Source organism: Narcine bancroftii, chromosome 9, assembly GCF_036971445.1.
Source record: "Narcine bancroftii isolate sNarBan1 chromosome 9, sNarBan1.hap1, whole genome shotgun sequence".
Classification (NCBI taxonomy): domain Eukaryota; kingdom Metazoa; phylum Chordata; class Chondrichthyes; order Torpediniformes; family Narcinidae; genus Narcine; species Narcine bancroftii.
Genome location: NC_091477.1, coordinates 41,099,952 through 41,124,457, shown reverse-complemented (window position 1 = coordinate 41,124,457; position 24,506 = coordinate 41,099,952). Strand labels below are relative to the sequence as shown.

The window sequence follows — 24,506 nt, the reverse complement described above, 5'->3', positions numbered from 1 at the left end:
GATAATTGGCTGAAGGATAAATCGTGCTCAAGCCACAAAGGAGAACTATCTATCCTGCTCTTCCTCAAAGATTCACCTCCAACCCTCTGGGACGTTCAGGCTTCAGTTTGACACGAAGCGAAAGATATCAACTCCAATACAGCATTTTCCCAGTTTCTACTAAAATGTTCTTATGTGAATAACATGTCCCTTGAACCCACAATGTTGAAATCAAGGCTGAGATGCTACTTTTAGGGCTAAAGATCATGGAGGTAGGGAGTCTCGTTAATATGACAAAAAGAATGAATGCTTAACCATGTACATGATATGAATGACTGAAGACATGGAAGGCAAAGTTTATAATATTCTGACAATAAAATTATGTCTCATTAATTCTTCCTTATTAAGTTAGTTACCTTGAATTCCATGCCACAATTAAAGGGTCTTAATATTCAATCTGCCACTTTCCTTTGGGTACCAAATGTAAAGTCCTAATCCGTGTGGATTCAAAGAGATCAGATGAATAAAAAGTGGCCTTCTGTTGAAAGTGCACTCACAACTATCAGGATGGGACAAGATAAGGTTCGGCTGCGCAGCTGCTTATTGACCCTTTTCCACATGGTTTGGATCACTTCTATGGGTACTAAAAGTGAATCTCTTTCTGAAATTTTACAGAAGCAATGCAGAAATAGAATGAGTGAAGAAAGTGTTTTTATCAGTTATACATTTGTAAATAAGTATTATGTATGTTACGTAGAACTAAATGTTAATATCCCTTATTGCACACCTGAGACTTGATGCCACCACTCACTTGAGTGGTGGCATCTTCTGGGTTATCAAGTGGGTGCTCTCCTTCCTCAGTGCTTCGGTGATAGACCCACAACACTTCCGGAGGATTCAGCAGTGAATCCCAGCGTCCTAGGCTCAACCCCTAGATTCATTCACTCACTTAGGGGTCTAGATGGAATCCTTTCTCTCATTCAGAGCCACTAGCCTTTTTTCCACTGGTATCCCAGTTAATTGGCCATGCAGTGTCCCGGTTAAAGAAACCGTTTATGCTGTTTCCACTGGGCCACTTTTAAATTGGGATACAAACTGCTTCCCTCTGACCACAAGTCATCCCAGGGGATAGGAGAGTCTACCTTCAACAATAGTCCAGGGATGCAGCTTGTCCTTTTTCACTGGTTTAATCAGCACGCCGGCATCAGCGGATGCAGGGGTCAAGGCCATCAATCCCCTGCGTGATTTTATGTCATTTGACGCCAGCATGTTGATTGTTTCCCTTTTACACTGGACGATTAACCAGTAAATTGGCCATCAATTCCTGGGACAAGGTTTCAGTGGAAAAGGGGCTACTGACAACCTTTTTTTTTAAAAAAGCAGCTCTGGAAAGATCTTTCACTACTTATCCACAATATAAAATTAGTTGAAAGCATATCTAAATATGTTAAGAATGACAAAACTATTACTCCAATGCCCATCTTCAATATAAATTTAGCTAACAATTAGTATCCTGTGTGGGGCCATTTTAAAGCTGCGAGCCTCAATATTTAAAATTGATGTTATATTAAGTTAACAGGCAGAACTATCACTCAAGAAATGCAATGAAAATCCATGCAAAGCAATTCAGATTTCTGCATATTATCTATCTTTAGGATGCTTTCATTTAACAGTATTTTCGTCTTATCAAAAGAGCAAACAGCAATCAAAAATAGGGACATCAATTCATAGAATTTATTTGAACTATTCAATTTTTTTGATTCAAACCAAGCAACGTGAAAACATCTTTATGGCAGCTCTATGACCTTTTCCCCAAGGTAAGGCAATTGCTTATTTTGAAAGATTTTTGGGGGGGGGGGGGGTACACAATGCATTTGCTGTAACAAGGTCAGCTTGTTCAGATTTGACTGCAAAGCATCGCTGTAGACAATCTATATTTAATACTTCCCCGTTTTCTTGATTAGTCCTTTTCGACGCTTCAATGTCTGCTCATCCAATGTGCAGACTGCATGCAGTATGAAGCTCATCACCATGCTAGTGAAAACACTGCACGTCACAAGCTTACGCCAGCCTGCCACCCATCTGCCAGTCTGCGTTCTTGCAGCACCAGTACAGCATTCCGTTCCAAAGAGGCTTTCAGTCAATGTGTTCGCACCGCCGGCGAGCCTCTGCACAAGTACTTCCTGACCATCAACAAGTGAAGGGCCAGACCACCAGCTGTGCAGCCGAAGGTTTGGACTTCAATTAAGCAATTGAATGGACAAGAGAAGGAAATGTTTGTTTTCATTCCTTCGCAAGAAAAACTGCTATAGTCCTAAGCCCGTGGAAATCAAAGCAGGGCAAGGGCAAAGCTTTGGGAGGAAACGCTACAGCGGAGATAGGTGAAGAATTACTATGGCATTTTTTCTTTTTGCCTCCAACTGGAGTACTCGCTATTGTCTTGCGTGAAAGCAAACAGAAACCCTTTTGTATTATATCCTTTCAAAAGCTGCCTCTTGCACTGGAACTTCTTTCCAGCTCACTGCTCAAGTCGTCTCAACAGAAGGAGAGTTGAATGCAGTCTCCAATGTGCAAAAGAGAATGGGTAAGTGTTTTATTTTCAAATGAGATTTTCAGAACCAAAGAGGAAAACTGATGCAGAGAATGAAGGGGGAAGGATCAATTACTTATCTTACTGGATACAAGTAGAATGTCTTTTGAAAAGAAAATCAAGTCTGACAATTCCATCATCGTTGGCTACTCTAAACAGCTTTTGTGGGGGAGGGAAACAAAATACCCAAATCAACATTTATGATGGGCTGTTTAGACTAAAAAAAATCTAAATGAATTTTATTTGATTGCCACCTACAGGTTTGCATTCGAAGTGGCCATTGGGGGGGCCAACAACGGTGGCATTGTGTGTGATGAGCCTGTTATTGAAAATGCTGCCCGCCTCAGGCGCAGCATGTCCACAGAAATGCAGATGCGAAGAGCTGCTCTTTTACTGCGATTCTCAAGGTTTTCAAGGAGTACCCGATAACATCTCCCATGGGTCTATCGGCTTGTCACTCAGACACAATAGTTTTTTTGAACTGCAAAACGATCAGTTTACAAGCTTCAGCCAACTTGCATGGCTCTACTTAGATCACAACCAGATTTCTGTAATTCAAGAGGATGCCTTCCAAGGTCTATATAAACTCAAAGAATTAATCCTCAGCTACAATCGGATTGTACGTCTGGCAAATACCACATTCAGCCAGCTGATTAACTTGCAGAATCTGGATCTGTCATTTAATCAAATTACTTCTCTACAACCAGAGCAATTCCACAGCTTACGGAAACTTCAGACATTACATCTACGCTCCAATTCACTAAGGACCATTCCAATACGGATTTTCTGGGATTGCCGAAGCCTGGAGTTTTTGGATATAAGCAACAATCGTTTACGAAGTCTGGCTCGTAATGGCTTTGCAGGATTAATCAAACTCAAGGAGCTTCACTTAGAGCACAACCAGCTGACAAAGATTAATTTTGCTCATTTCCCTCGGCTAATCAGCCTCCAAACACTATTTTTGCAATGGAACAAAATTAATATCTTATTATGTGGAATGGAATGGACCTGGGACACATTGGAAAAACTTGATGTGACAGGAAATGAAATTAGAACAATTGACTCTTTAGTTTTCCTTACAATGCCAAACCTCAAGATACTTCTGATGGATTCAAACAAGCTAACCACCCTGGATGCTCAGATTGTTAACTCATGGAAATCTCTAACTCACATCGGTCTTTCTGGCAACATGTGGGTTTGTAACAAAAGTATTTGTGCCCTGGCTTCCTGGCTAAGCAATTTCCAAGGCCGATGGGAGAACTCAATGGTCTGTGCTAGTCCAGAGCACACACAAGGAGAGGACATCTTAGATGCTGTTCATGGATTTCAAATCTGCAGTAATCTTTCAGCAGTTGCCACACAAATAACTACTGGCTATACAGATCTCACACAGCAGCCAGAAACTACTGAGTATGTAACAAAATTAACATCGTTGGATTCCACTACAGATATTGAAAATCCAACTATAGAAACAACTGCTGAAGACTTTCTTGAACCTGATAATACTCTCTTTACACACAGGATAATAACTGGAACAATGGCCCTATTGTTCTCCTTTTTTCTCATTATCCTTGTGGTGTACATTTCACGGAAATGCTGCCCCCCTACCCTGAGACGTATAAGGCATTGCTCCATGATGCAACACAGAAGGCAAATTCGCCATCAAGCCCGGCAGCCTATGGCAGATTTATCGACACAAGTACCCTATAATGAATATGAGCCCACCCACGAGGAAGGGGCACTGGTGATCATAAATGGTTATGGACAATGCAAATGTCAGCAGCTGCCTTATAAAGAATGTGAAGTATAAATTAATGATCTCATGTAACCAACATACAGTTTAAGAAATGGGAAATCTGTGAGTAAAATGCTTTCAACTTTTAACTACAAAACTGAACTTTAATATTTTTTATTTCCAGAATAAAGTTACCAAAATTCTGGCAGTGGTTCTCTTTCTCTAAATCGTACTTACTACTTCATATGAAAGCCATCTTAAATATTTCAGTCTTGATTTAGAACTGGCCATTCTAGTTATTTAGTTTCTAACAGCTATTTTACGTGATTATGGCAGAAATTATTAATAGTTTTCAGTTATGACAGAAAATAACCTAGAAATGTGCTAAACAATTTAAAATAGGCAGGCATTAAACATACTATTTTCATCCTAGTCAGCAATCTCTTTTCAAAAAATTAACCTTTAGATAAACCAACTGGCATATATTAAGATATTGGGCTCAATTTGAAGCTGTGCCCAAACTGCTATGCAATAACTAGAATACTAATGAGTCTTGATTTTGATATTTTTTAAAAAGTCAAAAGTGAATGGTTGCTTTTGACAGTTTAACAAAATCACAGTTTACAACCAAGTAGTTTAACACTATTAATGCATGCTTCCATAAAATGTGATAATTTTCCTCAGCTTTGAATAAAAAGACCCAGAAAGATTAAATATTATGATTGAAAGATCAGAGGTTATCACAGCTAATCCACACTTCATATTTTCAATACAAACAAGTTTGTACTGTTAGTCAGAGAGAGAGAGAGAGAGAGAGAGAGAGAGAGAGAGAGAGAGAGAGAGAGAGAGAGAGAGAGAGAGTGAGAGCGCAAAGCTCCAATGATAAAGGATCAATGTCTAAACTACCATTGAGATTTTCTTTTAGCTTATCAGTATGTATTTAAATGCAATTCTGAACCATCTGATGCCTTAATTGCTATAAGATATTAACTTTAAATGGCTTACAACAGAAAAACATAAGGAAATCATCTGGAATTTTTTTAAATGTGGTAATGGGATGGAGGAAGTATTATCATAAAATAGTCAAGACCATGCAGAAAAATGAAATATTTAAGTGCTGCAAATACAAAAAGAGATATACGTTATTCAGCTACATTCTTCTAATGCGCACTTCATCTACCATTTTAAAATGGTCACATTTTTTAACCTTGCCATCACCATGAGAAAGCATATGTATCAAGTATGAGCAAAGTACAAAACAGATAGAAAGGAAGAATCAGTAGCACCAGGATACAAAAAAATACTCAATTCAATTCAAACAATAAATTTACTAATACCATACTGCCCCCTTTTTACCAAATACTGTAGCACGAAAATAAAATTCTAAAATTATATAGTGTTTCTGAAATGATCAAGGTTAACGTTTCCAAGCCATTTAAAGCAAATGTGCGGCACTTCAATACACGGGGAAATGTAAAGATAATCGACCCAACCTCAGCATCTCCAGTCCAAATTAAAATTTAGTCCCCGAAATGAATTTCACAGTGGGTAAAATTTCTAGTGAAAATCAATACAAAATTTAAAACCGAAATAAGAGAATCTGCTTCAGACCTTATCAATTCACTAATCAGCATTTATTCATGCTTCTAGACAATCCATTCTTAGATTTATCACTGTTATCTATTTCTCTTCCATCACTCCATGCAGTCATTCTACCATAAGAATAGAAAACAAGAGTAGAAGAGACAGTGAAAAGATTTAATGAATCAGGAAAAAGAAGCATTGGGAAAATAATCTGAAAATGCTGGTAATGGAATTTGCAGCAGAAGGCAAATTGGTTCTACAGAAGCACATCAAATTTGAGCTTGGGTTATATTCCTCACCACTTCAAATTGTAACAAATTAACATTTTGAAATTAATCCAAATATAGCCAGAACAAAATGCATTGCATAAGTATTTACACATTAACGAAAAAACCAGATGCTCCACTGAGTTAAAGGACCATATAGATTTGTACTTTAACACATTTTTAATATAATCTTGCAGTGAACACTATCCTACACACAATCAGGAGAAAAATTAGATATGAGAATACTCCATACCACGCAGAAAAAATCTTGTAGATCTCAGCTACATTTTTAATCAATAAACAAGCATTTTAAGAAATCAAAATTAATATGGAAAAATGTCATTTGCAGTTGGCAATTAATTAAAAATTAATTAAAAACTATTTTCAGTTTGACTTTCATTCACTCTGAGATGAGCTATTTTATGTTAGATCTATCCAGTGAAATATAGCAGTTTAAAATCCAAAGCAGACTCCATTCATTTATCTAGAGAAAATAATTGTCCAGCTAACATGTCAGCAGTGCTTAATTAGTTAACAATAATCTCAAATGTTTTAGTATAATCTGTAGGCAGCAAATTAAAGCTTTTATATAATTTCCTTGATAAAGATTTTAAATTGTTGTTCTCATTTCTATCTTGAAAATTTAAAAATTCAGTTTTAGATCCTCTGGGGGGAAAAAAAATGAAGGCAGTGGAGTTAATTACTGGTTTATCTTGAAGTAGCTAATCTCATCAGGGGAGTTGGTGGAAAGTGTAGACGGCATGAAGCCTCAAGATGGAATTGAGCAAAGAAAAATGGTTACTTTTCTACAATTTGACTGTTGTTCAGTGACCTCTACTGGAAGTTTGTATATAGACAATGAACAAGTTGAACTTGCAAAGACCTATACCATTTGTCAATAAATTGAACAATATGCAACATAACTATCTTCAGGAAAACGATAACATAAATTGAATTTATATAAGAAAGATAGAAATTTTGGAGATGTGTTGCCTTTTCTCCTTTTTAAAATAAAGTTGTTGAATCCTTCATGTCCAGATGCATCAGACAAATGTTAACAGAATAATATAGCACCCACAATAACAAAGTAGAATTGTATCCTTCACAATATATCAGTGCAAGTGAAAGATGCAAAGGCTTCAGGATATAATCAGGCAAAGAGGGCAGACAAGAAAAAATGTAATTTGGTGCAGCAAACAAAAAACATATCTACTTTATTAAGAAAGTTCATACTCAGAAAAAAACTACCAAGATTCAGGTATATATCAAGAGACTTATATATTACATATTCAAATCACAATTTTAAAAAAATTATTTAACTTTGAGTAATGGCCATTTATATTTTTAAAAGTAAAAAATTAGTTATAATTCAAATGAAATTAAGAAAATTTATCATCGTAGGACTCATGCAATTTCATCAACTCAGGAACAATCAAATTTTGACCCTAGTTTTCCAAAGGGAAGCTACTGGTGATTAAATACAACAGGCAGGGAATCACTGGCCCCATTTTGAAATTTCCCAATTGGTGCCCCATTAACAATTACTATTGATCCAATTATACCAGGAGGCAAATAGGTGGTACAAATATCACATTAGTTATCAGATGGAATAAAATTCTTTGGGTGAAGAGATCAATTTTTTTTAAGATGCCATCAAGAAAATTGAAGGACTCTGTTAGCAGCACAGACGTCATTTTGGTCTAAGGCAATAATGATCTGAAGCTCCAACCGAAACAAGTAGGCCAACATAATTGTGATTATTCATTTCGACAGAATCTCACCTCGCTTTAGAAATGTTTAAAAATAAATTGTTAGTAAAGCTAGCCCATATTACAAATAATGGGATTTAACAATGAGAGTATACTTTATCAGATACCATAAAGTCAGAAAATGAAAGGACTGAACTTTTTTATCCCCCATCTTTTCCCAGTAAGAAACAATGCTATGAACATGCCACGCAGGAAACAATATTTAAGTATTTAATTGTGAAACGTTTATTTTCAGATATCATTTACTTGTATGACTAAACTTACCAGACCTGTTTGGACATATTGTCAGGTTTCCATAATAAATTTGCATGTCCACAGTTATGATGGGACTTTCTGGTAATTACAAGCTTCTGCTAATTTGCTGATGTATAGCATCTTATCTAGCAGAAATGTATAATGACCGTAACAAGTCAACAGAGGCAGATGCCTATTGACAAAGCTACCGAAATACTTTTGCACAACTATAACCTCAATTCCCAAACATGGTTTGTTTTACAGTACTGGCTGAAATCATTACAAAATAATGCAATGATTGATGGCAGTTTAATCTACTAATTCAGTTTAGGGGTATCCTATCAGGTCAAAACATCAGCATTGAATTGGCAAGGTTTTAGATCTTAAATTTGCATTATGTATTTTCAATATTGGTTGGGAAAAGGTACTGTATTACTTGCAGTACATTTACAAGAGCTTTGTTGTAAAAACAAACCAACCTTCAAACCTTGTCCTTGTTTTACTGGGTCCCCTACCAGCAGAAATATATATCCCTGCCCCACCACACCCCCCCCCCCCATTCGCCAACAACTGAACGCACAATTACTCACACAACTTTCTAGCCTTGAGGCCAATTCCAGCTTTTATAATCCATATAAAGGCCAGCATTCCATTAACCATCCTAATAACTTGCTTTATCTGCATACAAACTCCACATTTTATGCTGGAACTTGCTAACAACTTTCTACCGCAACTTGTAGTCACTCTTGAAATAATAGCACAATCTTTCTTTTTTTGTATCCTCACAACTCTTTAATCTAATTATCTTTGTATCAAACAGTAAATTTGTTAATGCTGCAATCAATCCCTTCATCTAGGTCTGCATACAAACTCCACATTTTATGCTGGAACTTGCTAACAACTTTCTACCGCAACTTGTAGTCACTCTTGAAATAATAGCACAATCTTTCTTTTTTTGTATCCTCACAACTCTTTAACCTAATTATCTTTGTATCAAACAGTAAATTTGTTAATGTTGCAATCAATCCCTTCATCTAGGTCCTCAATATAGATGACAAATAGAAAAGTCGCAGCCCTCGTCTCCAGGGGTCCAGACTGATTAGTGATTGTCAATGCAAAAAATTACCCTTTTATTCTTGCTCTGTTTTCTGTTGCATGGGCACACCACTCTCCATGCCATAGCCCCAACCTCTTACCACTTATATAACACGACATCTTCTGGCTCCCCTGACAGGATTTTGAATCACAAATCCGTGCCTGCATCATGAGTGGTGAAAAAATGTATTCATTGTTTTTCCACATAAATTTCACAAGAACCCATTTTTGAATCATTATCCCAGTGATTTATAAATTCAGTGAGGCGGACTTTCAAAATGCTATAACATGGGGGCTTCCTGCATTTGATAAAACTCTCAATTTCAGCAGATTTATCAAACATCCTTTTCCCTTCATAAAACTATGTTGACTTATGGTTTAACAAATGTCCTGCTATAACCTTTTTGCAAGAGATTCAGCATTTCCCCAATGACATATGCAAGTGCAAGGCTAACTTAACTGGCCTACCTACATGTTCCTGCCATCTATCTTCCTCCTTTGACCTTTACAGAAATCAAACCTATGGCATCTCTCCAGAACATACACAATGTTGATAGACAACAACCATCAAATGCACCATCAAATTTAAAACCCTTGGAAAAGTAAAAACACACAGAAATGCCAGTCTTGCAGCATCCATCGGAGGTAAAGGAATTTGATAGCAGTTAGCATGCTCTCTCAATTATCTATTATTGTTGAGATATTTATAGAACCTTCTACTCTAATGACTGATGCAAAGTGATGTGGACAATATTTTTTTAAAAATATACAAACTTTAATTCCTCAGCCTCCACTGCCTCACTTTTACCTATATAGTCATTCCTCATCAAGAAAGAAATGCAGGGCTGTCCCAACACAAATCTTTTCATTTTCCCTCTAATTCAGCTCATGGTGGAACATTTTCTCTCAACAATCACTCTCTATTTTGTCATGTTTTCTCCAAATTCAAGGGGTATCTCTGGGCACAATCATTGCCCCCAGCTATGCCTTTTTCTTCAATCTTACCCAATTCTTTCCTCAACATTGCTTCTGTCTCTTCTAGTTATGCAGGACTCAACAATTTCAGTCAATTTTTTTGCCAACTATCATTAGTCCTCAAATTCACTTGGACTATGTCCAACAATTCTCTCCCTTTCTAGTCCTCGCTACCTCCATCTCAGGAAACATTTTCCATATATATTACAAACATACCAACTTCCACAGTGACCTGAACTACACCTCTCCCCACTTCTTTTTTTAATTATGCTATTCCTTGTTCCCAATTTCTTCATCTCTCCTGCAGGATGAAGCTTTCCACTCCTGGACATCCAATATGTCTTCTTTCCTCAAGAAAGAGGCCTCTTCTTCCCCCCCCCCCCCACCCCCAATACCTTAATCTTCTTCATTTCACTCACTTCCGAGCTCAACCTGCTTCCTCTCCCCCTCCTTTCAGACAGAACAAGTGTAGGTTCATTTTGTCCTCACTTTTAACCACACACTCATCATTTTTTGACACTTCTGCCAATTGCAATGTGATACCATTTCCAGCTACACTATCCGCTTCCCCTTCCATGAAGGCTACTCTCTCCACTATTTTGTGGTTCACTCTTCCCTCCACATCCATTTTTCCAACCCCTAGGCACTTCCTGCTGTAACTGTGGGAGGTGCAAGACTTGCCTTTACATTTCTCCTGTCAGCTTCATCAAGGACCATTAAACAAATCTTTCAAGTGAGGGAGAGTTTCACATGCACCTCCTCCAAATTAGTCAAATGCATTTATTTTTCTCAATGTGGCCTCCTCGAAAATGGTGAGACCAAATACAGATTGGGTGACACTTTTACCACGCATCAACACTTTTCCCTCCTGTGCTGGCTGGAACACCGGATTGCCAGCCTCTTTAATTTCCCTCTCCAGTCCCACACAGATCATTATGTCCTCTACCTCATCCATTTCCAGGGTGAGATCAAATACAAACAGGTAAAACACCATATTACAGTCTGACCAGGTAGCTTTCCACCCAAAGTTATGAATAGTGAATTTTCCAATTTCAGGTATGCTCACTTCCTGATCTGGTTCCACTGTTTCCTTCTGTCCTTTATTTGTTCCTATTTTCCTGGACTATTACTTTTCACTCAACCCCCCTCCCCAATCTCCTCCCTACCTGTCTTCCCTCTCCACCCCTCCCACTTACAAATATCCAGCATCCTATTTACAAGTCTCCCCCACCCTTTTCTTTTATTCTTGCTACCTCTTCTTCCAATATTAGTCTTGATAAAGGGTACAAACTCAAAAGATTGACTGTCTATTTCTCTCCTGGATGTAACCTGACCAACCGAGTCTTTCCAGCTCATTTACTTATACACTTTATCTTTTACTTTTTTTGGACCATTGTTAAAACAAACAATTTTGATAAAAATTATGCCCAATTTTTACACAAAATTGATACTTGACCTACAAGTTATATGCTATATGAGAAAATCAAAATTCATTACAAGCATGTTTTCGGTTTTGAGCACTAACCTTCTGAGAAAGTGAATATGTTTACAATCAACCTATTTTAGTGCATTTTTAAATGCCAAAACAGAAACTGGGATCTGCCAACATTTTTAAAAAAATATTACAAACTTAAAACTCAGAACTCGTGTATAGTGGTGTTATCAATACAGAAAATTATTAAAACCAATGAAACTAAAGAAATATTGTTTGGCATCACCATGGATTCGGCTGACTATAACAGAACTAAACTTCATTTTCAATACAAAACTAATTATATTTGTCAGCAGTCTGAACTTTGTTTCTGAAACAGTAATACCATGCCAAAGTACAACATGAAAATAAGTCAATTAGCTTGTTAATATTAACATTTGGAATCTTCAAACCTAGTATCACCAATTAAAATTCAAAAGATAAAATATTTCAAACCGGATCTGCCCTAGTTCTGTTTAGGCGGCTAATTGTGAAAAGTTATTGAGATGTTGGAAAAAAAAACAAATCTACCTTCTGAAATAAAACTGCACTGTAAGTAGCATCTTGCACTGATGAAATAGACATTCTACAGGTGCCCAACTTTTTTTAAACCCGGGATTCCGAGCAGAAAACTCAAAAAACCAGCATTTTTTTGGTAATGAAAACACCCGATAGTAGACTAGCCTCCCCGCTGCCCATTTCCCCCCACCTCCAGCCATCCAATGCACCCCCCTGAGCCATCTGTTGACCTCCACCCCCCACCCCCAATTTAATTCCCACGTTTCTGCAAGAGTGCAGTGCTGCCGAGCCCAGAGTTCACTTACGGTGGCGGCGGCGGTGGCTTAATGCGGGAGTAAAGCCCATCTTTGTTACCCAAAATCCCCCATGCAGCTGGAACCACTCTGCCAAGGCCCAAGCAGTTCCAGCTGCATGAGGGAATTATGGGTAAGGAAGACTACCATTGCTCTTGCATTGATCCAGCTGCCAACCACTGCCTGCTTCTCTCCCACCAGGTGCTCAGTGCCAAGAGTCATCTTTCCACTGAAGTTAAGAGAAGGCACCCACAGGGACGGTGGGTCCCTTAAAACTGAGCCAGTTTTAAGTTTTCCATTAAAATAAAAAACGATGAGTGATATTATGGTCTTTTATAGTCTTTATTTATCTCAATTAACTTAACACCCAGGCACCCTGCTTTGTGCAATTTTGAAACATCGCATTTGCTTAAAGGGACCGCCATTTTAAAATGATTCCGAAATCCAGAAGATTCAGAATAACAGCAGATGACCAGTCCCGACGATCCTGGATAAAATGTTAGGCACCTCTACTTTGAAAGACTAACCCCCCCCCCCCACCCCCACCCACTCCAGTTTATCTGTGAGCGCCACCTAGACGATGAGAGGGGTGGTGCAGGTTCTTGGCAAGTTTAACTGCTTGGTTTATTTAGTTTCACAAGGAAGCAACTAATTAATATAATCTTAGATAAAGTATTATGAAAAAAAGCTGTATTCTTTGTCTACACATACAATTAAGAGACTAAAACATTTAAAAATGCAGACACAGTAACTGCCATAAAACCCTGATACGCTGGAGGAAATCAGCAAGATTCGCAGCATCCAAAGGAAGTAAAGATGGACACTGCAAGGTCTGTCAAGTTCCCCCAGCATCTGTGTGTTTTTATGTTGAATTAGAGTCACAATTGCACTTCTTAATCATTTCAAGACACTAATTATTGTTTGTACATCAAAATCCCATTGTTATTAAAAATAAGACAGTTCTAACAAATCCAAACAGACGAAAAGGAAACGTGCACAAAACATAAGCCTGACATCACCATTGCAGCTCTGGTCCAAAAGACAGCACTGGCTCAGCTCCACTTATTTTTTTTGCATGTTCTGCTTTGAATAATGTGCGTTCAAATGAACTTTAAGCCAAGCATGATATTATTTTTGGCCAGGGTAGAGTCTGTGGTGCCAGAGTTATACATTCACAAATCTTAAAAGATGGCAGGTGGAAAAGTGCACAAATGCATGATTTTGCAAATTACAGATCTGAATACAAAAACAAGGAAGACATGCTAGTGTTGCAAACCACTTGTTAGGCCTCAGCTGGAACATTTGGCAGACTTCTGGGTATCATTGAATATATTTACCAGATTATGTGGAGACATTAGAAAAACTAATAGATAAAAGGACAGAGTGCACCTAAATTCAACAGTTCCTTCAAAAGATGGGCTGATAGACTGAAAAGATGACTGTTACTAAACATCCCATATTTTTGTTTATCAGACCATTCCTATCATTATGGTTTTATTCACAATACCAAGTAAACCTAGAATCACTTCAGCTACACATTTTGTTTATGCTCTTGATTTTTTACTTTCATTGCCAAATGGAGCCACTGCCAGAGTTGCTGTAGCAACAGCGCTGTTGCTGGTGCAGACCCAGGGAGCAACAACACTGTCCCAGAGAGTCCTACCACCCAGTCCTACTGCCAATGGCTCACTACTGGCTTTCATTGGCCTGTTAAAGGAACTGATGGAATTTTATTTAAAATCCTGCAACTGCAGGGTCTGGGCCCAAGATGGTGACACCTGTATTCAGCATTGCAGACTCCAGGGGAATTAACGAACTGCATGTAGCACACCAGTAATGGGGAGAACACTCCACATTGAGAAGGAGCAGAGGAGATGACCACAAGGATGGTGACCATGGTGGCAAGCCAGCGAGGGGATCGGAGGCTGAAGGACACACAGGCAGCTAGCTATTGGTGCCTTGTGGGCAAGGAACCCATACAGGCTACAGGCTACGGATGAACGGAGGTCAAAGGACTCACACCATGCTGCTGGAGAGTGGCTAATGAGAACACGATACTGAAACCAGGAATCAAGAAGGTACTGAGGGTAAAAAGGGCTCTCGAAGAGCTCGGTGTGCTGAAACCTTACTCATTGAGCTGGAGGTTTGGATCTGGGCTTGTGTTGCTGATGGTTTGAATTGAACTAGAGTTCTGTGCAGCTGCAGAGATCATGGAAGCATTGAAAACAAATCCAAGGACACAGCGACTTTGAGGGAATTCTCTTTTGCTTTTCCTTCTCTGACTGCAAGGGGTGGCGGGTAACGCTAATGGCAAATCTTTGTCTGCCTTATGGAAGGCTAAAGGTAATTTTGTGTAATACTATATTGGATTACTGTTTTATTACATGAAATAAATAGCATCTGCTCAGAAACCACAACTTGGCTGGGAGCAGATAAAAATGGAATAATTTTTGCATGTTTTTTTTTTACTTTTGATCACTTAAAATTATGAGAAATCTATATTCTGTATTCAAAACATCCCTTTATCTGCTGATTACCATTTCTGCTAGCTGTTCCTTTCATTTTAATCTTCCCACAGTAGTTATTCTGATATACATTCTAAAAATCATCGCTTTGCAATGATGCTTAGAAATATATAATAGTGAATAGCCTAATAAATACCAGATTAAGAAAACTATTCAGCCCATTGTGTTTAATTCAACTTTTTCAAAGAGCAGTCTAATTATTTTCTTCACAGCTGTCCAATCTCCTTGACCAACCATTTTCCACCTTAATTGCATACTTCATCTGCTTGATTTATTTCAGGGACTTGTATACTGCATACCTAAGTACATCATCACTTCTTAATCCAACAACATTTAAATCATATACCACCTTTATTTCTTCCCAATCAAAGTGAATAGCTTCACATTATTCCATGTGGTGCTGCATCCGACGTGATTTTGCCTGTTTTTTCAATCTATTGGGGTCACTTTAAAATAGGGCTTCCCAAACATTTTGGCTCATGGAGCACTTGGGAATCGCAGGACCCCAATTGTCAATTATAGTTTAAAAGACCTGGTATATACACAAGCATCGTAAAAATAAATAAACTCACCATTCTCCATGTTGAAATCATTAGTTGCCTCTAATTTACATTTAATGGGATGAATGCATTTGTATTTTTATCCTCACAGATCTTCTTAATGTTGGGCACAATATTTGATAGTCGTTTTAAATTCCTTTCATTTATCACATCATTAAAAGGGTAGGAAAGAAATAAATCACAACATTCTGTGGTTGAAGTAAAAAAGGTAAGAGAAGGTTGTATGTGTACGTGGAGGTGAAGGGGTTGGAGGGTTATTGGCGGAGAGCGGGAGGTTTGAGCTTGAGGAGTCATTCTAGTGAACTGGTGCGGACTCGAAAAGCCGACATGGCCTGTTTCCACTCCGTAAATGGTTATGGTTATAAATCATTACCGAACAACTTTGAAGTGCATTCCAAATCAGAAAAAGCTATTTTAATTTCTTCCCATGCCTCTTCTGCCATGAACTTGTTAATTAAATGTTCAAGACGATTGTTTGCTGCTAAGAATATGGGATGCTTTTGGCCACAAGGTGGCTACACCTTTCTGTATCGTTCTGCTTCACCCAAACATTCATGAAAAGAAATGACTTTTTCCCCAAACCAAAATATTTTTTCTTTTCATATGCCTGTAATGTAGTATTTTACCCCAACAGCAGTTACATTAATGCATCTGAGAGGTATGTCCTCATAATATCCTTATTCAACCATTTAATAGATACTGATCCCCTAAAACTTAAAAGCTGACTACAGCTTTGTATCCGAAAAATGTCTTCATTTTCGATTCTAATGCAACGATAACAATAAACATCATGGAAGAATATCTCAAAATTGCAGTTCTCTTCCATTTTTCCATTATTGCTAGCATTATTCATCCCAAAATGAACAAATAAAAGAATTCTCAATTTTACCAACATTCCTTAAAAGATTTATAAAACTCATTAGCATCCTCTGGTGGTAGAATTTCAGCACTTTAACAATTACCCTAGTATTTTAGACTAGTTGAAATTACAAAATAAATTGAACATCTAGCAGAATGCAAAAATATGTAATTTCATGCTTCTGCTAAAGCACAATTCATAATGAAAAGTGCAACCAGATGGATTTATCAAATTAGCTCCGGAAATTGAAATACACTTGAAGAGAAATTCCAGTTGCAGGGTTATTGATAAGGTAAGCATTTACTGCTTATCCCTATCCTTATTCAAGAAGGTCATGGTGAATCATGTCACAAATTTCAGCAGATACTCAGAGGTGCTTGGGAGATTTTAGCTTCTTTGCTCACAAGATGTGTGCATGACGGACTTGGCTAGCACTTTCGCTCACATATTTCAGTGGGCAGTTTTTAAAAAATCATATTTCTTTGGCTTGGCTTCGCGGACGAAGATTTATGGAGGGGGTAAAAAGTCCGCGTCAGCTGCAGGCTCGTTTGTGGCTGACAAGTCCAATGTGGGACAGGCAGACACGGTTGCAGCGGTTGCAGGGGAAAATTGGTGGGTTGGGGTTGGGTGTTGGGTTTTTCCTCCTTTGCCTTTTGTCAGTGAGGTGGGCTCTGCGGTCTTCTTCAAAGGAGGTTGCTGCCCGCCAAACTGTGAGGCGCCAAGATGCACGGTTTGAGGCGTTATCAGCCCACTGGCGGTGGTCAATGGGGCAGGCACCAAGAGATTTCTTTAGGCAGTCCTTGTACCTTTTCTTTGGTGCACCTCTGTCACGGTGGCCAGTGGAGAGCTCGCCATATAACACGATCTTGGGAAGGCGATGGTCCTCCATTCTGGAGACGTGACCCATCCAGCGCAGCTGGATCTTCAGCAGCGTGGACTCGATGCTGTCGACCTCTGCCATCTCGAGTACAAATCATATTACCATGGAGAAAAAGCACATGCTAGGTTTCCTTTCTCTAACTTTAGTGCAGTGGTTCCCAACCTTTTTCTTTCCACTCACATATCACTAAGTATTCCCTATGCCATAGGTGCTCTGTGATTAGTAAGGGATTGCTTAAGGTGGTACGTGGGTAGAAAGAAAAAGGTTGAAAACCACTGTTTGAATTGTACCTAACTGACTTGTTAGGTGCACAGTTTCATAACTCCAAAGGAAATGGGCCAATGACAATTTGTCTTGAGCAAAATAGTTCAGTAACAATTGGGTCTAGAGCAGTGGTTCTCAACCTTCCCTTCCCACTCACAGACCACCTTAAGTAATCCCTTACTAATCACAGAGCACCAATAGCATTGGGATTACTTAAAGTGATATGTGAGTGGAAAGAAAAAGGTTGGGAACCTTAAAATTATATTCAACACCACTTGATTGGCTCCATAACCCATCCAGACCCCACCCTGTAATAATAAAAAAAAAAATCACACTCATTTAAAAGCCTTGAAAATCACTAGCTTCATCATCATCTGCAGCAAAGAACTCAGCAAGTACATCTGGAGTCTCATTGTTTACACTGTCATCATACGGGTCCCAGTCTGAATCTGGTGATCAGCTTCAATAAATCATCCTCCATACCATCCATTGCACTAGAGACTTAAAACTTGCTCCATACTTTCTTCATTTTGCTGGTGGCTTCATAACAATTTGAATTTTTAAAAAAATTAAACCAGTTAAGACAGAACCTAACAACAGACTGAACCATGGAATCACTTTGTGATGGTGCTTTACCCACCTACTGGCCACACCCACCAGCTCAGTCAACACAACACTGGCTTAGTCAATACACGTATGTTTGGGGGTCATCTTATACTAGCTATGAGCTAAAACCATGAAATTCAGACTGAAATTAGGGTCTAGTCTTATCTGAAGACCACTTTATCCACTAAATATACAGCATGTAAAACCATCCTTGTAATCTCTAAAATAACAATAAAGACCTGAGAATTTGGACCATGCTCAGAATAGTATAAATCAGTGTTTCAGTCCAACAAGAATGATCAAACAGCACATCAGAAGGTGTGCTATTGATGGTTAAGAAATGAAAGCATGGAGTAAAGGGCACAAAGAATAAATAGTTAAAGAAAGCAAAAAACAGTTTGATAAATCAAACTGCTAACATCAATGCTAACAAAATGTTAACATCAATATTTACTCCCCCACCTCCTTCAAACTCCCTTTACCACTATACATGCACACACACCATCTAATATGTGCTATTATTATCCTGGTAAAAAGATAGACCTTCTCTATGGCTCTTAATTTTATAAACTTCTACCTAGATATGTAACCCAATTTTGTCCAATATTTCCTTATAGCTCACACCCTCTAATCCAGACAAGTCTTTTTCAAATATTTTTGAGTTTAACATACAAATCCAGAATACTTCCAGAAAGCAGCTTACCACAATCCTGATGTCAACTAGGGTTGAGTAGTTAATACTGGCCTTTTCAGTAATATCCATCATAATAAAGAATGAATAATAAAAGAATTAGCTCACCCAAAACTCATCCGATTTCTAATGCACAAAAAGTTCCATTGATCTTCAAAACAGATTTGACACACAAACCAAAACTCCAGATTGCCCACACCAAACTGACCTCTAATTGTCCAATAATTTCTCCAAATTGGTCTCTCTTCCCATTTTACAATCTTCCTTGGGCTCTGGGTCAAATCAAGCTACATGTCAACCAGTCAATAATAATTTAAGGTAAAGATGATGGGATCAATGGTGAATTGATAGCTTAAATTCATAGTTGGCTAGTCTTTATATGCAGAGGGTAATGGTATGAGTATTTCTGATTAGAGGCCCATGACCAGTGGTGCTCCAGAGATTGGTGTTGGAAGCCCTGCTGTTTATGATGTATACAAATTATTTGGATGAAAAAGTACTTTAGCCAGTTAATAAGCTTGTAGATGACACCAAGAAGATAGAGCTGTGGACACTATAGAAGGTAACCAAAAAAGAGGGATAAAGTTCAGTTACCAATATGGACAGAGAAATGGAAGCTGCAGTTTATCCTGGGCAAGTTAGAGGTTTTGCACTTTGGGAGGTCAAATGTAAAGATAATGTACACACTTACTGGCAGGACTCCTAAAAGCATTGATGTGCAGAGATCGGAGGCTTCAGGTCCATAGATTCTTGAAAGTGGGCACTTTAGATGGAGTGGTAAAGGAATAAAAGTCTGCAGACACCGTGATTGAAGTAAGAACACAATGCTGGAGAAACTCAGCAGGTCATACATTGCACTTTATATAGCAATATAAGCAATTTTCTCATTCCTTAATGAAGGGCTCAAGCTATTGGTTATGTATATAAAGTACACAGAGAGGTAAAGGAGTTCTAAGGCAATTCTCAACCTTGTTTTGGCAATGATTCTGCTAAATGATTATGGGCCCCCTTCCCTGTGAAAGTAGTCAAGTTTAATTGGTTTTTTTCCATACTTCTCTACTATCCAACAACATAAAAAAAAAAACAAAAAAACAATTTATGATTTTAGTCTGAGGTCCCCTGTTCAAATGGCAGGTTTATGGAAGCTTGCCTTCATTTGGTTGAGTATAAAAGTAAGAAAGTTTGTTCCAGCTATATGAAACTTTGGTTAGGCCCTTCTTGAAGCATTGTGCACAAATCTGGCCTTGCCATGACATGAAAGAGGTTTTGGAATGGGTACCGAAAAGATTTTTGGATTAAAGGGTAAAAGCGGTAAGGAGAGGTTGGGCTAAATTGGGTTGTTTTCTATGAAGCATTTGAGGCTACAAAGCTTGGATTGAAGTTTATAAAATTTGCAGATCGTTGTTTATGTAGACAGAATAATCCACCCCCCACCCCAGGTAAAAATGCTACATGCTAGCATTTAATACGGGGTGGGGGAAGAGAAGGTGAGGGGTGGTTTAAGGGACAATTTTTACCACATACATAAAAATAGCAGATGCTTGGGATAGTGGTGGAAACAGATATTTGTGATTTGACTTGGGCATTGCAAATATGTGGGTCGAATGACCTGTTCCTGTACTGCACTATATGTTCTGAATTGTCCAATAATCCACTATATTTCATTAACTTCAACAATGCAGTATGTTTGAATATTCAGGTAATTTCAGCTTGCTCAGTATCAAACAACCAACTATTAGCAACAACAAGTTGCTGCAAGAACTAAATCACAAAATTCTATAGACACTGTGGTTGAATTAAAAACAATAAAATGCAGAGAAGCTCAGCAGGTCAAACAGTTGTCCTTTATGTAGCAAAAGATAAATAACCAATGTTTCAGGTTTGAGCCCTTCATTAAAGTATGACAAAATGCCGGCAAGTGTCTGAACAAGAGTTTTGAGTGGGGGGTGGGGCAAAGGTAGGAGATGTTAGATGCAGAAAGGATGGAGGGGACAGCAGCAACGTGGGGAAGGAGAGATGGCTGGGTGAGTAGAACTGGAATAACAGGAAAAGGGGGATGGGGAAAGAAAAGGCAAGCAGGTTTAATGGAAAGCAGTCAAGTCAATCCCTGACCAGTCACCATCCACCACTCCCCTCCTCATCCTGGCAGAACTTGTCCTCAATCTAAATACCTTCTCCTTTAACTCATCCCACTTCCTCCAAATCAAAGGAGCAGCCATGGGTCCCCGCTACACCTGCCTGTTTGAGAGCTTTGTGGAGCAATCCATGCTGCAAGCTTACACAGACAAGACCCCTCAATTTTCCTCCAGTATATCGACAACTACATCAGGGCTGCCTCATGCATCCATAATGAGCTTGTCACCTTCATTCACTTTGTGGCCAACTTCCACCCTGATTTCAAACTCACCTGGTCTATCTCCGATAACACTCTCCTCTTCCTGGATCTCTGTCTCATCTCGGAAGACAAACTGCCCACCGACATGTACTACAAGCCCTCCAACTCCCACAAGTACCTGGACTACACTTCCTCACACCTTGTCCCCTGCAAGGATTCCATCCCCTTTCTCTCAATTTCTCTGGCATACGTATTCCCAAGATGTGGTCTTCCAGTCCCAATATTCCAAAATGTCTGTCTTCTTCCACAAACGGCTTTCCTTCCACTGCGATCAACTCAGTCTCCCACTCATCTGCCCCAAGCCCCTCTGCACCCAGACACAATAAACACAGAATCCCCTCATCCTCACCTATCATCCCACCAGCCTCTGCATGCAACATTACCCTCCAACATTTCCAGCATCCCACCACCAGACACATTTCCTTCTCCTCCCCTCTCGGCCTTCCGAAGGGACTGCTCCCTCCGTGATTCCTTCATGCACTCATCCCTCCCTACCTAGCACACACCTGGCACCTTCCCATGTGGCAGCAGGAGGTGCAACACTTCCTTTCTCGCCCCAAACAGGTCTTTCAAGAGAAGCAACAGACTGGGAGATCGCTTTGCTCAGCACCTCCACTCCATTCACAACCACAGCAACCTTCCAGTGGCCAACCACTTCAATTCTGGGTCACGCTCCCACACTCACATGTTTGTCCATGGCCTTGTGTACTATCCCACCTTGACCACCCGCAGATTGGAGGAACAACACCTTATTTTCCGACTGGGCACTCTCCAGCCAGATGGCATCAACATTCACTTTACTGCTTTCCATTAAATCTGCTTGCCTTTTATTCCCCCCTCCCCCCATTTCCTGTTTTTCCAGTTCTTCTACCCACTCAGCCATCCATCCTGCCAGCAATTTTCTCATACTTTGATGAAGGGCTCAAACCCGAAACATCAGTCATGTATCTTTACGACACTTGATGTAACCTGCTGAGCTTCTCCAATGTTTTGTGCTTTTTGTTGCAGGATCTCAACAGGTTAGACAGCATCAAAGGATAGAAAAAGTCAATGTTTTGGGTCCAAACCCAAATGCTATAATGCTATAAAACATGAAAGTCTGCAGACACTGTGATTATAGTAAAAACACAGATATGCTGGAGGAACTCCGAATGTCACACAGTGGTCTCCTCTACATTGAAGAGACTCGATGCAGACCGAGAAATAGTTTCCTTGAGCACCTCAGCTCTGTCCATCGCAATAGCAGGGATCTCCCAGTGGCCACCCATTTCAATTCCCCGTTCCATTCCCTTGCTGACATGTCTGTCCTTTGTCTCGTTCACTGTGAGCCAGACTGAGACAACCCGCAAACTGGAGAAAAAAATACCATCTCATTCCATTTGGGGACCCTCCAACCATTAACATCGAACTCTAGTTTCCATTAGGCCCTCCTTCTATCCCTGTGATTCTATTCCTGTAGCTCTGCTTCTCTTTCCTCTTCCACCATTACCACCACCACCCCCACCATCTCCTTTAGCTCAACTCTATATTCAGAGGCAATTCCCCCCCCCCCCCATCAATTCTTACTTTTCCTTTCACCTGGCCTGTTCTCCATATCCAATTATTACCTTTTGTCTGTCGGTCTGTACTCCTTCCTTCTTTTATTCAGGCGCTGTCTGGTTTTTCTCACACTTTGGAAGAGCTCAGCCCCAAAACATCAATAATACATCTTCCTCTCCTATGAATGCTGCACGATCTACTGAGTACCTTCAGCATTCCTATCCTCAATGCTGCCCGACTCACTGAGCTCCTCCAGCAGCTCATTGTTCCAGCATCTGTCACGTTTGTTTCTCTACTGTATTACAAATACAGCCATCGTATTAAAGATCAGTTAAGTAACATTGAAATTGACCAGAACCCAATAATTTCCAATACATAATTCTTGCAGATTTAACCAAGTGTTATTTTGGATTCGTGGACTGCGTGGACGCTGCTGAAGATCCAGCTGCGCTGGATGGGTCACGTCTCCAGAATGGAGGACCATCGCCTTCCCAAGATCGTGTTATATGGCGAGCTCTCCACTGGCCACCGTGACAGAGGTGCACCAAAGAAAAGGTACAAGGACTGCCTAAAGAAATCTCTTGGTGCCTGCCACATTGACCACCGCCAGTGGGCTGATAACGCCTCAAACCGTGCATCTTGGCGCCTCACAGTTTGGCGGGCAGAAACCTCCTTTGAAGAAGACCGCAGAGCCCACCTCACTGACAAAAGGCAAAGGAGGAAAAACCCAACACCCAACCCCAACCAACCAATTTTCCCCTACAACCGCTGCAATCGTGTCTGCCTGTCCCGCATCGGACTTGTCAGCCACAAACGAGCCTGCAGCTGACGTGGACTTTTTACCCCCTCCATAAATCTTCGTCCGCGAAGCCAAGCCAAAGAAAGATTTTGGATTCACTTATAATCGATCCAATCAGCACTATTCACATTAACTGAACAGATAGTAAGTAGGGATAGACTTGTATGCAGTGAAATTGTTCCATTATCAATTGAAGAAAGGGTGCAAAATCACAAGCATTTTTACCAGGGCTGAAGAGCACAAGCTATTGAGTTATAAAGGAGAGGCTGGGGTGGGGGAGATGGCTGGAACTTCCCGCCACCACCCCCGCCCCGGAGTGTAGGAGACGGAGGAGGGACTTTAGAAATATACAAAAATTAATAGGGGCATAGACAATACAAATCGTCAGTCTTTCTCCTTGAGTAGGAGAGTCTCAAATAAGAGGGCAGAGTTTAAGAGGGGGGGGGGAATTTAAAAGAGATCTGAGGGGCAACTTTATCCATACAGTGGTTGGTGGATGCATGCAATGACCTGCCTGGAGTGAAATTGTGACATTTGGACATATTCTTTGGAAAAGTTTACAAGAATATTGGCCAAATAATATGAGCTTAGATGGGCAAGTTGCTTCATATGACAAGTTGATCCCAATGATCCATTTTCATGCTGTACAGCTGACTCCATGACTAAGAGGACAATACACACAACTCAATTTCAAGACCACAATTTTGTCTTGTTACCAGTTTGAAATTAACCAAAGAGCGGCACAGTTGACATAATGGTTAATGCAACACTTTTACAACACCAGCAGTCAGGACCAATCTGGGTTTCTAATCCCACGCTGTCTGTAAGGAATTTGTACATTCTCCCCATGTCTGCGTGGGTTTTCTCTGGGGGCTCTA

General features: G+C 39.6%; 2 protein-coding genes across 4 annotated transcripts in view; one reads left to right on the top strand and one right to left on the bottom strand.

The window, feature by feature from the left end:
- The window catches only part of ctnna1 (catenin (cadherin-associated protein), alpha 1), a 110,046-nt gene that overhangs the window by 50,544 nt on the left and 34,996 nt on the right, over window positions 1-24,506 (bottom strand). The window lies entirely within an intron of this gene.
- On the top strand, window positions 2,883-4,379 carry lrrtm2 (leucine rich repeat transmembrane neuronal 2). Its single transcript, XM_069897791.1, has one exon. The coding sequence runs from the start codon at window positions 2,883-2,885 to the stop codon at window positions 4,377-4,379; it is 1,497 nt and encodes a 498-aa protein (XP_069753892.1).